This window comes from Podarcis pityusensis, assembly GCF_964106645.2.
Source record: "Podarcis pityusensis genome assembly, chromosome: 13".
NCBI lineage: Eukaryota > Metazoa > Chordata > Lepidosauria > Squamata > Lacertidae > Podarcis > Podarcis pityusensis.
The window spans coordinates 3,810,862-3,827,317 of NC_138038.1; the positions used below are offsets into that span (position 1 = coordinate 3,810,862).

General features: G+C 45.2%; 1 protein-coding gene across 6 annotated transcripts in view; it reads left to right on the forward strand.

The window, feature by feature from the left end:
• The first annotated feature begins 349 nt into the window (after positions 1–349).
• Positions 350–16,456, forward strand: part of CEP72 (centrosomal protein 72) — a 29,528-nt gene continuing 13,421 nt past the window's right edge. For all 6 annotated transcript variants that reach the window (XR_013978550.1, XM_080976703.1, XM_080976705.1 and 3 more), the window contains exons 1-9: positions 350–512; positions 2,090–2,217; positions 3,680–3,872; positions 7,308–7,422; positions 10,285–10,463; positions 11,283–11,386; positions 12,618–12,669; positions 13,737–13,946; positions 14,973–15,037. Coding sequence is in view for 5 of the 6 variants with exons in the window: in XM_080976703.1 (XP_080832829.1) it covers positions 440–512; positions 2,090–2,217; positions 3,680–3,872; positions 7,308–7,422; positions 10,285–10,463; positions 11,283–11,386; positions 12,618–12,669; positions 13,737–13,946; positions 14,973–15,037 (1,119 nt within the window). In the remaining variant the exon portion in view is untranslated. The remainder of the gene's footprint in view (positions 513–2,089; positions 2,218–3,679; positions 3,873–7,307; positions 7,423–10,284; positions 10,464–11,282; positions 11,387–12,617; positions 12,670–13,736; positions 13,947–14,972; positions 15,038–16,456) is intronic.

The window sequence follows — 16,456 nt, forward strand, 5'->3', positions numbered from 1 at the left end:
TTTAAGAGGTTCGTTCATAATCCTATTTTGGGAATGGTTCGTGTTCTTACGCAGCTGCATTTATTTTGTACTTTCTGGGTGTCCCCAGATCATAGGACATACAACGTCGTTGTGTTTTGTGCTACAACTCAAGCCCCGCTCCTCGCAGCTGCTTCTTTTTGTTTTCTCTCCTCAGACGCCTCCTCAGACAATTTCCCGCCCAGAAGCTCCGAAGGCGGAACTCGCTCAGGCGTTGCCCGGCAACGGAGCGCGCGACTCTTCAGCGGCTGATTGGGCAGCGGCCTCCCCGGGGGCGGCTCCGCTCCCCAAGGCCGAGGGTCCGATTGGCCTCTTCCCGGCGCGGGATCAGCATAACCCGGCGCATGCGCCCTGCGGCGACGCTGGCTTCCCCTCAGGCAGGGCGGCAAGCGCCCGTTTAAAACGGGGCGCACGGAAAGCGATGGCGGCGGACGGGGTTCCGCTGACGGAGGAAAGCATCCGCGAGAGAGTCTGCCTGACGCACCAGAATCTCGGTGACCGACGAGCGGGGGGCGGGGGGGGGAGAACTGACAGACGGAGCTTTCAAACCAGGCGCCCTGACTGGCTGTTGGATCCGTTAATCAGGCGGCAAAAAGGGCGGGTTGGTGTACTGCGCGCGGAGGGGGCTGGACAAGGGGTGCGCGCTGTCCTATCGGAGAGGCGGAGGCTGTTGATTGGCGGGTCGATCCTCTGTCCAGTAGGGGGCGATGTATGTGTCAGCGTTTATGTGTCCACCGGGAAACCTTTCTAGGCTTCGCGCAGGCGCAGACAACGTGCTGCTGCTGCTGCTGCTGCTGCTCTTGTCTCTCGCAATCATTATAATATCAAATACAGTCGTGTATAAATAAAGCAAACACCAAGTAGGGGAGTTGTGGTCCGTTAATCCCTGGAGTGGCTCTCCTTGTCTTATTAGGAGATCCCTTGCACGGTGCAGAAGCAGCCTTTGTGGGCATCTACGAGCTGAAGTGGTCACACTCTTTACTGGGGTTCAAAAGGGCTCCCCCAGGAGTGAGTTAACATTTGCATCAGCCCACACTTCTGGAATGCACATTCAGAATTTCTTCAAAAGAGAAAGGCACAATACTTTGCAGCAGTGTTTCCCATCATACACTTCCTTTTCTGAATTAAAATAGAAATAATACTGCAAATAAATGTAGAATGTGCTACTCCAGGTGTTATTAGACAGCTCATCCTTACACCTGAAATAATTTAGGACAGAGATGACTAAACTGGGTCTCTGTCGCCATATTCCATCATCCCTCATGATTGGCCATGCTGGCTGGGGATGATGGGAGTTGGAGGCTAGCAACATTGGGGAGCCACCTGGAGAGTGGGGGGGGGGGATTAGAATTAAGCTCTCTTCCACCCAGCCTCAGAGGAGTGTATTTTGTACCCCAACTGGTAAAAGGCAAAGCCAAAGCACTCACTTGTGTGAAGAAGAAACAACATGAATTCATTCTGAAGCTGGATAGGTATTTGATTTGGAAATACTTCAATGCCCTAGTTATGCAAAGAATGACAATAACTGCCTGTCCCCAGTGAGACCATTTGGAAGGAGACGAGACCAGAACAGAGATGCAGTAGACTCAAAGGAACCATTAATTATGGGATCAATTTATTTATTGGATTGATTACATGAAGTGTCTGTATTGATAGCATCTTCTCTTGTATCTGTTCCAACTCTTGAACTGGGCAAAAGGTTTTGCACAACTTCAAAAGTTTCATATACCTTTTTAAAAGTAAAAATCAAGTCCAATCCAATATTGCACTTTGCCAATTTTCTATCTCTTGTTCTCTGGAGCCATCAGAAAATCAACTTTCTGTTTTTAGCCTTTTAGGACTTGGGACCCACCTTCAGTTGCATTCTGAAATGTAGGCTACGCTTAATATTTTGTCAGTGCAGTGCAAGTCTGGTTTCCGCCACCCTGTTTCCTTCCTATTCTCTTTTTCTTCCTTGATGGACACTTCTTCTAAACACTTTGATCCACGCTATTATCATGAAATACGTTGTTCCTTATCTTAAGTGCCATCGGAATGAATTATTAAACTCTCAATAATTTTCTCATTCTAGCTGATGTCCGGTCATTGTCTCTTCCTGGAACTTACCATGAAAAGATTAGTCATTTAGGAAACTCAATGGAAAATTTTATTCATCTAAAATCACTTGACCTTTCACGCAATGCATTGACTACCTTGGAGGTAAGGCATATTTGGGGCTTTGTATGTTTTACATTGTAGATCTATTGAATTAAACAGTTTTGTAAGCGAATTAACATTTCAGACATGGTTCACCCAGTTTGCATAGGATTGGTTATTTTACCCTGTGCTGGTTTACAACTATAAACAGTCTGTAAAAAGATAAAACCTCACCCACGATGTCTAAATCCCTTGAGAAGGAAGGTACCATATTTCAGTGGTCCAGCATAGGTTAAGAAACATGCCACTGCCATTCAGATTACCTCGGGTTAAGTACGTAATTCGTTCCAGAGGTCCGTTCTTAACCTGAAACAGTTCTTAACTTGAGGCGTGCTTTTGCTAATGGGGCCTCCCGCTAGCGGGCAATTTCCATTCTTATCCTGGGGCAAAGTTCTTAACTCAAAGTACTATTTCTGGGTTAGCGGAGTCTGTAACCTGAAGCGTATATAACCTGAAGCGTATGTAACCCGAGGTACCACTGTACTGAGCTAGATGCACCCAGGGGCGAAGGAAAGCTCTCCGGCCCCTGGTGCGGGGTGTTGAGGGGCAAGTAGTGGGGCATTATAACTTAACAATTATCTAAGGTACCCTATTCAGATTAAGCAACTGCTTCTTTTGGATATAGATTATATATCTGTGGATGTGGTTGCATAGAGTACTTAGCCCATTATTTATTGTTTGATCCATTATATGACTCTTTCAGAGTGAAATTTCCATCCCACTATATGTGGTCAATGGGATGCGGGTGGCACTGTGGTCTAAACCACAGAGCCTAGGGCTTGCCGATCAGAAGGTCGGCGGTTTGAATCCCTGCAACGGGGTGAGCTCCCGTTGCTCGATCCCTGCTCCTGCCCACCTAGCAGTTCGAAAGCACATCAAAGTGCAAGTAGATAAATAGGTACCGCTCCGGCCGGAAGGTAAACGGCGTTTCCATGCCCTGCTCTGGTTCGACAGAAGCGGCTTGGTCATGCTGGTCACATGACCCGGAAGCTGTACGCCGGCTCCGTCAGCCAGGAAAGCGAGATGAGCGCCGCAACCCCAGAGTTGTCCGCGACTGGACCTAATGGTCAGGGGTCCCTTTACCTTTATATGTGGTTAATACAGGATAGTGTGTGATACTTGCTTTTAGATCGCTATGAGTGTATCAAGTAGCATTATTTGCTGCTGCAGTTAGGAAAGTTTGAGCTTTAAAGAAAGTGTCAGTGGATTGCAAAAGTGTTCACTAATCTTAGTAAGCATAAATAATTCACTGAATGGTTTATTTTAGCTATGCTTTCTTTCGTTAAACGGAAATTGGGTGGCTCAGTGGCTCATGTTTTTACATCTTAGCTTTAGTTATTTAACTTGCTTAGCACTGTTTGCAATTGTCTGTGGCTACAAGCAATAAGTACTGATTTATGCACAGTTTACTGGAGTTGTAAGATGGGAATAAACATAAAATTGCTTTTTAACCATTTGTTAACAGGGTCTTCAACATCTTACATGCCTAGAAAAGCTCAATCTTTACTTCAATTACATTTCCTCGTTGTCGGAAGTATTTCGACTCCACAGCTTAACTGCACTCAAGGATGTGGATTTCCGGCTGAATCCTGTTGTTAAAAATGAATCTGATTATCGTCTTTTTGTCATTCACATGCTCCCGAATCTCAGGCAGTTGGGTGAGTAAGATGACACAACAGAGCCATGTTAGTACCTATTGAAAAGAAAAAGAAAAAGGTGATGAGAATATTTTGGCTGCCCAGCTATTCCCAAAGCTGGGAAATATTTTTTTATCATCTCATGTTACTTTTTTAAGGCAAGCAACTAAATGTAGAATGTGAATGCAGTAAATAGATTTTTGAAAGTACATGTATCATATACACATGCACACATCTGGAAACAAGGATGTCTGCTGCTACTCGTTGAGGGTACATTTTGTGGCCAAGCTGTTTCTTCTTGTTTTTGTTTTGCTGTGTGGCCAAAATCTCTGTTTAAACGAAGTGCCATAATTCCCTTTTGCTGCTTACCTTCTTTCTCGTTTCCTATGTATGCATTTTCTGAAAAACTGACAGATAGTTTGACAAGTTGACAAGACTCTTGACAGTTGACAAGAGTGTAGTGCTGATGATGCCAACGTTGCAGGTTTGATCTGCATATTCCTGCATTGCAGGAGGTTGGATGAGATGGTACGCAAGGTCCCTTCCAACTCTATCCAACTCTATTATTCTAAAGATAAAGGTAAAGGGGCCCCTGACCATTAGGTCCAGTCATGGCCGACTCTGGGGTTGCGGCGCTCATCTCACTTTATTGGCTGAGGGAGCCGGCGTACAGCTTCCGGGTCATGTGGCCAGCATGACCAAGCCGCTTCTGGCGAACCAGAGCAGCGCACGGAAACGTCGTTTACTTTTCCGCCGGAGTGGTACCTATTTATCTACTTGCAGTTTGACATGCTTTCGAACTGCTGGGTTGGCAGGAGCAGGGACCGAGCAACAGGAGCTATACCAAATCCATTTGTAGTATTCTTGCCTTTTTATAGGGAAGCTTTGCAAATTGTATCCAAATTCTTTGCATGTGCTCAAAGGGGCCAGTCCTGTTTCCTGTTCTCTGTTGGTCCTGTCTTGTCCCATCCCACAAATACTTCAGTGCCTTTAAGATGCTTTTCACCTGAAGGTGGGTTTGGGAACTGTCAGTCATGAAGTAGAAGGGAGAGGTGGCTGGGAGTCAGAAATCCAGCCTCCAAGTGGTAACAGACAGCCTTGATGGCTGTTGAATCTTGGCAAAGAGCCTGCCTTCTTTTCCCTTGCAAGGTAAAAATTTCTGAGCAGTATAAAGAAATCAGGACTTTGAGGTTGACTTTCTTAGTTACAGTGTGCATGTGTATACGCAATGGCAAAAACATGTAATAAATGAACTGGGGGGAAAGGGAGTAGGTCCAGTAGGAGAATTTATCATGGTTCTCCTATCAAAGTTCCTGTGAGTTCTACCATTCATTTGTAATTGGAAAGCTAGCACAGTTAGATTATCATAGATTCGATGGGAAGGGAAAGGTGACTTCAGTTTACAGAGTCTTGATTCTGAATGATTAAAGAGCCAAACCAAGACCATAAAGCAATCATTTGAACAATGTCACAGTCATAGTAGTTTGTGAATGAAAGGGAGCTTTATTCTGTTTGACGGTTACATTTCAATATTTTTTGTAAATGTGATATCATTAGACGTCCTCATAACGCACACCTTGCTCTACGTGGCAGCTATATACATAAATACTTGGATAAGAAAATAGTTTTCTTCTTTGTTTCCTGCTTAATTTCTGTTGACAGGATACTTACCTACATTTACACAAACCCATGCAGTTCTTGGCAGTCTTACTCAGGGATAGTTTTGGAGACCCTTCTACCTGGTGAAACAAATGTATTCAGTTGTTTCTGGAAGTTACAGATCATGGGTACCTGTAGATACTGTTGGCACTAAACCGGAGCAGTGGCGCTGAAAGCCCTGCTCCGAGTTACTGTGCATAGCTGCGGTCTTGAGTGAGCTGACAGTGCCTGGGGCGCACATGCGCTGGTACGTGCCTGGGAGTGCCAAGGGGGTGCTCGTGCGACACGGCATGGAGGGTGAAGGAGCCCGTTGCAGCACCCCAGCGCTCACCTCTGACCCCGTTGCAGTGATTCTGCTCCACACTGTAGCCCACAGGCTTGCACTGTGCCGCCTGGCCGCCCCTGCTTGGGGGAGCCCAGCTGACATGGCACTTGGCAGGCCGAACCAGGCGCCTCCACGCTGGCGCCCCCAGTGCAGCCCAGCCCAGTTCTCCTTTCCATGAGCATTGGTTCCTCCAACACCAGGAGAGGAGTGCCGGCCCACACTTGGGGTGCCTGCATAAAGACACCTGCTTCACGCCCCCTCAAAAATCCTCACCCAGGGCCACATCCCTCTGGCACCCCCCATGCAATGCCCCTGGTGCATAGAGCTGCTTTATGGTGTGAAAATTAAAAAGAAATCATTCGTCTCCCATTTCTTTCTCTTACTTGCAGTACCTCCCCTTCTTGGTTCGCAGTGTTATGAAAGATACCCTGGACCCTTTATTTTCATTATTAACCAGAAGGGGCTATGGCTCAGAGGGCTGAATTGACAAGCATCTCTTGGTGGCGTCTGTCTCTGTGCCACTAGGATATTGTTCTGACAATTTCCGCCTGAGTTTTACAGACTGAGGGAGCAAATCAGTACCCTCTTTTACATTGTGCCATTCTCCCCACGTTTTGGGGAAAAGTTTTTTGAATTATTCGGATTATTTTATACTCTGCTTTCACACTTGACTTATAGTGACTCACTGCTTGAAAATATTTCAAAAGTTAAATGAATAGAACTATAAAATACCTGTACATGTATTTTGTCCTGGAAGGCAACACTTTATGCTTGGTAATTGTTTTTAAAAACTTGAATAAAGTTTGTAAAAAAAGAAACTTAAATATTAAAACCCAGATAATGTTCAAAATAGGTCAGAACACATATTTTAAATGTTGTATGTAGGGTCACCATGAACTTAATCCAGTCGATTGCACCAGATTTAGGCATGAGGGGGAGGGAAGAGAATCATCAGAGTTATCTAGTTAGCCTCTTGCCAGTGCAGGAAATCTACTACATTCCTGATAAGTGGCTATCAAGCCTCTGTTTGGAAACCTCTTAACGAAGCAGAGACTGCCACCTTCCAAGGCAGTCTGTTCATATTATTGGGAAGTTCTTCCTAATGTATAGACTAAGCCTTCATCTTTGAATTTGAACCCATTGGTTTAGTTTCTGCCCTCTGGAGCTGGGTTGCCAACATGGCTCCTGTGGGTGCAGAGGTGCCCTTGAAGTCTTCTCCCTGTACCTGCAGAATCTCAGAAACCACCTCCCTCTGCGCTCACTGTTCCCTTCAAGACAGTGGTGTAGTTGGGGGGGGGGCGCACAAGGGCAGTTGCCACAAGGTGCACAATTGTGTGGGGGTTTTTAAGAAAAAACTTTCATCTTATAAATTTGGGAATATTCTAGTATTCAATTTGCAAATGTTCTCCTTGCATGCAGACCATCATAAATACATTTTCTTCCCTTTTGGGTTGTATTTTTTTTTTTTTTAGATGATCGTCCTGTGAGAGACAGTGAGCGAAAAGCATCCCTTTTACATTTCTCTACAGATCATGCTTATAGATTCAGGAAGCCTCCACTGGTAACAAGATGGACTGAAACGGAAAGGTAGGATCAGAACAAGGGTTCAAGCAACTGTAATCATGTGATTGTGGAAATATCTGGAAATTGGGACAGGATCCAAAGGGCTGCCTGAGGAATTTGCATGTGCCCCTTCCTGTCACTGTGCTGCCCCAACCCCACTGCCAATTAGAGGACCCTCCGGAATAGCACCAGAATGGTGTGCTGAAGCCCTTGCGCTTCTCTGAGCGCCTCTCCTGACTGCAACTCTCTGTGCTGCATTGGATGCAGCTTTTCGTTTGAATCTTGGCCCTCAACTTTCAGTGCTTTATCTCCAGAGTCTGAAAGGCTCAGCAATGTTCATAAAGTTACCTGTGTGTTCATAGCTCCTGCCTGGGATAATTTTTTGTAGCAAGAGGGCCTCAAACTGGCTTTGTAGGCATTACAGGTTATCAGTTTTGAAACCAAGTGGTTTGAATTTGAAAAGTAATAGGCTGGGATTCCAAGGCCTGCACAGAAAGAGATACATGTGCAGGGTTGTGTCTGAGGCTCCCCGTTCTGAGTGTAGTACCCCAACCCCATACTATCTAAGGGACTGGAGAATCATCTGTGGGGAGCAGCCCCTGTCACAATAGTTGCAGTGTAAAGATGGAGAAATCTTAGCGTGAACAAACATGAAACTATTTGCTTGTGTCTTACTTTATTTATTCAATTAAAAAAATATAAAAATTATGTAATTTGTATATATTGTGACAAAGTGCTTTTCAAGAAATGTGAGAATTATCAATAAAGCAGTTAAAAACAATTAGCTAACAACTTTTCAAAAAAAAATTAAATCATTAGTAACCAAAACGAGACTAAATCATGTCAATGTCTGTAGCTTGCCTAAACAAAAAGGTTTCAAACAGGCGCCAGAAATAATACAGCAAATGCACCTGTCTGGTGTCAATAGGAAGGGAGTTCCAAAGTGTAGGTGCTGCCACACCAAAATAGCTATTTCTTACAAGTGTGGTACCAGGTATTGCGTGGCATCTTTAGCCCTGCCAGTTCTGCAGCCTGAAGTGGTTGACAGGAGAGCATGTGTGGGGTAAAGTGACCCTGCAAGGTAGTCTGCTCAACATTTTGCCCTCCAGATGTTTTGGACTATGACTCCCATCATCCCTGACAATCAGTCATGCTGGCTAGATGGAAGTTGTAGTCCAGAACAACTGGAAGATATAAGGTGGGGCAATTGCCTTAGACACAAGTAGTTACTTTCCTGTGAGTGCAGGGATTTCTCAATTTCCTTAGACCAGACTGGAGGAAGGCTGGCCGAAGGGGTTTGGCGAAGGCTTGCAGTCTGTGGGGCTTATGGGCACAATAGAGGATGCATAACTGTTCCGCCTTTCAACTGACCTGACTCTGCCAGCAGCACCTGGCAAAAAGGGAAATCAGTATCAGACGCCTGGTTTTGGTTTTCTGAGCATTTTGGTTGAACTGCCAATGAAGATTCAAAAGGGTAGAAGCAGCCTGGTCTATGTGTGCCCCCCCCCCCCTGGAAACTAAATGTAATTGGCACTCTGGGTAGTACACCATCGGTAGACTTGTGCAAGTCTGGTGTGCTTTGATTCGTGTGGCAGAGTGAACAAGCTTTTGCTACCTTAACTGATGCAGCCTGCTTCCTTCCTGCAATTCTGCATACCTAAGACGACAAACCCACCATCTACAAGTAGGGCAGATTTTCTGTGTCACCTGCGCCAGTGGAAAACGGGATGATAACTGATAAACAGTGTTCGTTAAAGATTTGTGTGCAGCTTGTAAAGGTAAAGGGACCCCTGACCATTAGGTCCAGTTGCGGACGACTCTGGGGTTGTGCACTCATCTCACTTTACTGGCCGAGGGAGCCGGTGTACAGCTTCCGGGTCATGTGGCCAGCATGACTAAGCCGCTTCTGGCGAACCAGAGCAGCGCACGGAAATGCCGTTTACCTTCCCGCCGGAGCGGTACCTATTTATCTACTTGCACTTTGGCGTGCTTTCGAACTGCTAGGTGGGCAGGAGCAGGGACCGAGCAACGGGAGCTCACGCCGTTGCGGGGATTCAAACCGCCCACCTTCTGATCAGCAAGTCCTAGGCTCAGTGGTTTAACCCACAGCGCCACCCGTTGCTTATCTGTGCCGAAGACAGAGTTAGGCACAGTTCTGGAATATCTGGTCTTACTTGAGGGTTGCCTTGTCCACCGAGCCATTACAGGCCATGCGGTTCCTTTTTCAAACAGGAGTTGTTTCATCCTGCTTCACGCAAAGCCAGGAATGTAGGGATGTGCTATGCAGACGTGGCGAATATCCAAGTACTTGGTCTTCATTTACAGCTTGAGCTGTAACTATGTTTGCTTTCTGTGGCACAGGAAGTCTCTGAAAGGCTTAAAACCTCTGTTAGATCTTCTGAGTCTTAATCCTTAATCAGGCTAACTGACCTACTTTCCCTTGTCAAAAGTGTGTTAATTAGAATTAGATTATGAGCTCTCCATGGCTGTCTTTGGATATCACCACTTTAAAAAGCAACCCTGGTACAGCGGCCCTGTGGAGGCCAACATTCAGCCTCTCTCCTGGAGGCCTGCAAGTCCTCTTGGCTACTCAGGTGATTTGAGTCTGCAGCAGAGAGAGTTGCCTGTCTGTGGAGGCTCCCCACAAGCTCCTCGGTCATGCAGGAAGCCTCTATGGGCACGCAAGGCTCCCCACTTGACAGCTTTGCTCAGGTTACCTGAGTGTTAGATGCATGGCCCGGGGGGGGGGGGCTAAGCTAACATCCCTGCAACCCATTTAGGGCAGCAGTGCCTGAAGAGCGCTCTTGTTTTGTTTCTTGAGATACATTTTTCTCTCAAATGAAAACTTAAACAAGGTATAAAAAGCATGCCATTTTCTCACTGCAGTTCTGCCCATCCAAGAGTTGAATACATTAACTTCATGTCCAAAAAGTGCTTGGTGATGGATAAAGATGATGAGGCGGTCCTGAACCTCATTACAAAGTGTGAATGGGACTTAAGTAAGCCTCCAGGAATAACTGGATCGGCCGAAAGTCACCCCAAAGTTGAATTCCACGATTTAAACAGTATGTGATTTGTTTGTTACTTTTCTCATGTTGTCTTCAATAACAGGCTAGTTCATGTCAGGGTGGAGCCCCAGGCTTCTGGGTTGTATAGTAGCTTTAAATGCTCACCGATCTATTTCATAGTTGGGAATTTATTACTTGTTTGGTAGAAATCCCTCTCTTCAGTATCCATTCTGATGTTATGTGATGATGTCACAATGTAGGCTTGGGGCCTTAGACCACCCTGCGATACCATTGAGATAAATGGAAGGTTTTTTTTGCAGTCTGCCATCTCAAAACACCCAACCACTGCCTTTGTATTTCTACCCCACTGAGCCAAGGTTGGGATTTGGAGTGGAAGAAGAGCCTGACTGGATCAGGCCCAAGTCCTTTTAGTTCAGCATCCTGTTTTCAGCAGTAGCCAACCAGATACTTTTAAACACATTTTAAAAACCAGTTTTTAAAGGTCTGCCTAAAAACAGATGTAGGGTGGAATATTCTACTTTGCATGAGTGTTCCAAATATATGGGGCCACTACTAAAAAGGCCCCTTTTCTAGTTCCAACCAAGCTGATGGAACCTTAAGGCAGCTAATTCAGGAGGCAAGAACCAAAAAAAAAAGGACAGAAGAAAGCTTTTTTAAAAAAGTAAACAACCTTAGGAAGGCAAAAAGAGCAAAACACATCAGAAAATAGAAAGGACAGCAAATCACACAAAGCAGAAAACTCACAAAGGTGGAGCCATAGTAAAAGTGACGACCTTGGAATGGAAATTATATAGGGCTGTGGTGTATTGTATGGGTTTCTGTAGATTAATTTACCATTTAAATCTATTTCTTGAGGTATTCACAAAATAGAAGATAATACTAAGAGGCATCGAAAGCCAGGAGCGTCTCCACCACGGCTTGTCTTGTTGCAGAATTGGAAGCAAGAAAACCTGCCCAAGGTAAATAAAAACATTTAAAATCCTGTGTCGTACATTCTTCCCATGTCAAGAATGCCTCCAACTCGGTGTGTGGTTCTCGAAGCAAACCATACAGGATCTGGTTGTCTTTAACATCCCCACTCGGCCATGAATTTCACTGGGTCACCTTGGGCTAGTCACAGCCTCCTAGCCTGTGAGGATAAAAGGGAGGGCAGGAGAAGGGTGTTTACCACCTTCAGCTCCTTGGAGAAAAGGGGGGATATCAAACAAACAAACAAACAAACAAACAAACAAACAAACAAACAGTGTTCCGAAGCTCCCAGGGCCTTCCGTTACTTTGGAATGGCTCTCCCCTCTGGCAGAGATAGGCAAGGTTCACATCCTCATGAATCATCTCTGGCAGCCTCTCCACTCCCAAGACCAGTTCTCTGCAGCATGCAGATTATTTGGGTCTAGATGGAGCTCTTAAAAACCCAGCTGTTTAGCTTTGTTACAAAAGCTTTTAAATGTTGTATCTGCTTCTCTGTTTTGCCCTCCCCATCCCAAATTATTTTTCCCGCTGACACATGCACGAGGGACTGCAGGACTCACAAGGGATTCCTAGAGGGGTAGGAACATCAGCAGGAGACCTGGTAGTTTACTGCTGTTTGCCTGGCTACAAACCACCCAGGAAGAGCTTGAAAGAGGAGGTGTGAGACAGTGGGAGTCTCCATGGGGGCCAGGTACAAAACAGAGCATTATAGCATTAAAGAGCAGCAAGTTGAGTGATGGGAAGCTGTAAGGCCAGGAAGTACTCAGGCTTCAAAACATAAGTTGGTGTGAACTGGGGACAAGCGCTGGAGAAAGGAGGGAGTGAGGACCTCTCCCACTCTCATGGGAACAGCTCCCCCCTTTCAAAAAGCCCCAAAGCCAACAGGACAGCAACATGGGCTCCAAATTACTGCAGTGGATGCCAAGCCATACTGCAAAGGAAGATCCAAACAGGACTGCCATTCGGCTGGTGGGTTCAGACTTAAGGCCTGCTTTTGTCAGGTGTGGGTTGTGCTACAAAGGTGGAATCTACACACATATAAAAACTGTTTTGAAAATGCCTTTTAAAGCATTTTTAAAATTCATTGAATTTTCCATAAGGCTCACCATCGCCATCTAGTGTCGCATTGTATATTGCACCTAAAATGTTTTATTTGCAGCTGTATTGCTGAGTCCAGAGATCTTGATTGTAGAAGAGTCCTCTTTTTCTTTTTCCTTCTAGGCTGCTCAGTTACAAAATAGAAATATGCTGAAAGCCTCAGAAACGAATAAAGGTATGTTATAACAAATGTTATTGTGGTAATTAAATGGCAGAGTTTGGTCATTAATACCATAGGCATCTGTTGCACAGGGTTCCAGCTGTCACTTTGCATGCTGATAGATAGGTTTTACTGACAAGCAACAGAAGTGGTGGCTAAAACAAATACCGTTATAATCCTCACTTTTGTGTTTTTATATGGAACACTCCTCCAGCATACAGGCAAACACGTATCACTTAATTGCACTGCAACTTGGCTTTAGATTTGTACCTTTTTTACAGTTAATGGTCAGAATCCAACATGGAGAGTGACATCGCAGTGCTGTGCATAACTATTTAGAAGTACCGTATTTTTTGCTCTATAAGACTCACTTTTTTCCTCCTAAAAAGTAAAGGGAAATGTGTGTGCGTCTTATGGAGCGAATGCAGGCTGCGCAGCTATCCCAGAAGCCAGAACAGCAAGAGAGATCACTGCTTTCGCTGTGCAGCGATCCCTCTTGTTGTTCCGGCTTCTGAGATTCAGAATATTTTTTTTCTTGTTTTCCTCCTCCAAAAACTAGGTGCATCTTGTGGTCTGGTGCGTCTTATAGAGCGAAAAATACGGTAAATCTCACTGACTTCAGTGGGACTGAACTCCTTGGCGTTGTACTGCAGACTTCGCACTTCAATACTTTGGGAATAAATGGCCTTAAACACAACTATCTCAGTTGGACTGTGGCCTAAACTGTGCACTGAACCTGAATGGTTAAGCTGGACTTATTGTTCTGAAATAAATAAATAAATAAATAAATAAATAAATAAATAAATAAATCTTTAAATGCTCAAGGAAGTTTTTGTCAGCAAGCTCTGTCACCTGCCGATTAAAGTGGTATAGTCCTGGACCAGCCTTGCTCTGTGATTCTGCTGATCGAAGTAAAATGGTTCTTAGTCTCGTTTCATGCCAGCGTGACCTCAGTGACTTAAAGCTAGACTTGAATAATGTGTTTGTAGACTGTTCCAGTTTCCAAACTGTATTACCCAGTAGCAAATTACGAAGTAAAATACATGTCAGTATGTTGCAATAATTTGGGTTTCCCCCTCCAGAATATAGAAGCTTGCCTACTTCACCAACTCTACAAGTTTCTCACAGTGCCCTTGGTCAAGGACACAAGAAAAAGAAAATCGGCGTTAGAGTTTCATTCTTAGGAGCTAAATCACAAGAGCTGCCCAAGACAGACCCTAATTTGAAGTTCCACAATGAGGCTGAAGCATATGAAAAGATCACAAGCCATGCTATTTTTACACCCCATCCAGGTAAAATTGTTTTTTAAGTGTTTCTGTGGCCTTGCTGTACATCTAAAATACAGCTGCCACTGAAAGCAGCAGCAGCCATGCATCTACCTCCCCCACCCTCCCAGCCCTGTTTTGTCAAACTTAACCTGTGTTTTGATGTCTCAGTCAGTATCCATGACTCTTCAAAATAAGGGATATGGGATAGGGATCAGTTCTGCTAGATTGTATGAAGAGGAATGTGGGAGCTAGATGTCTGGCTGCTGTTTTCAGCAAAGATTGTTGGCTGTGGCAGTTGTCTTTCTGAAATAGAGGGATTGTCTTAAATCTGGGACTCTGTGCCTCAAACATATGTGCTAATTCCTAACCATCTTTATGATAAGAGTGCCACCATGTGGATTAGCCCAGTATTTCACTAGTTATTTATGTACTTCATTTGTTCGGCTTCAGTTGAACCTCTGCAGAGAAAATGAGCTTATCTGTATCTCACGGTATCTCTTGGGATAGCTAAGCCACGAGCCAAACTATGACTTAATTCAGCACAGGGCAGCAGCAAATGGCCAGGTAGGAACAGAGTAGACATGATCACCTGTCCAGGAGCCCATGCATTTGCTAATTGGTGCTGACCTGTGTTCTGGCTTAATATTATGTGTGAACTGGGCCTAGGAGAACCTACATATTGAAACATCCGGCATTTGTTATGAGAACGGTTTCAACTGACCCGCAGAGCAGCAGATGTAACTCCTGCACATGACATAATGTGCACAACTGGAAAAGGAATATAGTTCGCTTATATTGAGATCATCTTGTTATGAAAGTTGCTGGGAGCCAGTGCAGTGTTCTGGTTAGAGTGTCAGGCTAGCACCTGGGGAACAAGAGTCCATATCTTCACTCAGCTATGATGCCAGTCACTGCCTCTCAGCCTAGCCGACCTCACAGGGGAGGAATATAAATGTTTTTTATTATTATTAAGAATTCTGCTATTTCATGGTTTAGTGTTTTTTCACCTAGACTGAAACCATTATGTTCAAATACTTTTTCCATTTGTAGCCCCACCAGAAGTCAATGAAATAGTCGTTACTTCTCAGAAGACAACAACGGGACATGACCAGAAGGTACCTGAACGTGAAAGGCTAAAGAGCAAAGACCTAAAGAAAGGAGATAATGTCAAAAATGTGTCAGTTTGAGATCAAGCCAACTTCTCTAGTGGATCAGTTATAACAAAACGGGTACACTGAAGATTCCTAAGGATATGTGTTTGCACCTGATCACTGATACTAGCATGGATTGGCTAAGCCCCCCCCCCCCCATCAGCATTCCATTTCCTGGTGTGTGTTTTTCGAATGAAAGTTAGTACTTCATTTAAAGAGGCACTAAGTTCCCCTTCTATTTCCTTATCCTGGTAACTGACTCCTCCATAATAGGATCCCAATTCCTTTCTGAAATCTGTGCATATTCATCTCCTTTTCATTAGTGAAGTAATTCCCCCCTTTTTTCTGGTAGCTATCTGTGTATTCATATGGAAATGATGTTTATCTCCCAGCACATAATTCCAGTGTTTAACAGTTTACACATGCTGCCCATATGCTACTGGGCCAACTACAAAGTTAATGTACTAATTTAGAAAGCCTTTAACAACTTGAGTCTAGGATATCTTCAATACTGTTTGATGCGTTATATCCCTGTTAGATCACTCCTGTCTTTGTGGGAGTGGCTCTAAGTGGTTCCCCATGACTCAGGCACACAGCTCAGTAATTTCCCCTTTTAAAAAAGTTTGGCATAGACAACGTACCTTAAGTTTTCATTCCTGGTTTGTAATTCTCCTGAAGTGTTTCTCCTGAAATGTTTCAGAAAAATCCCCTCCTTGTTTTTCTTCACTGATTCAGGATTATTTGATAGGCATGAGTGCACCAATACATTTACAGTGGTACCCCGCAAGACGAATGCCTCGCAAGACGGAAAACCCGCAAGACGAAAGGGTTTTCTGTTTTAGAGGCGCTTCGCAAGACGAATTTCCCTATGGGCTTGCTTCGCAAGACGAAAGCCCAGAGGGAAATCTCCGGGGACCTCTTTTAAATGCTGGTGGTGGGGAGCAAAGCCTTTCCCCCCCTCCGGCCTTCAGAAGAGGTCCAGGAAGGCCGGCGGGGGCCGAAAGGCTTTGCTCCCCACCGCCAGCATTTTAAAAGCAGTCCGGGATAGCAGGGAAGAGCTTCCCGCTATCGCGGACGGCTTTTGAAGGCAGGCGGGGGGGGAGCAAAGACTTTCGCCCCCCGCCCGCCTTCAGAAGAGGTCCAGGACCTCTTCTGAAGGCGGGCGGGGGGCGAAAGTCATTGCTCCCCCCTGCCTGCCTTCCCGGGAGAGCGGAGAAAGGCAGCGCCTTTCTCCGCTGTCCCGGACGGCTTTTGAAGACAGGCGGGGGTGGGCAAAGACTTTCGCCCCCCGCCCGCCTTCAGAAGAGGTCCAGGACCTCTTCTGAAGGCGGGCGGGGGGCGAAAGTCTTTGCTCCCCCCTGCCTACCTTCCCGGACGGCTTTT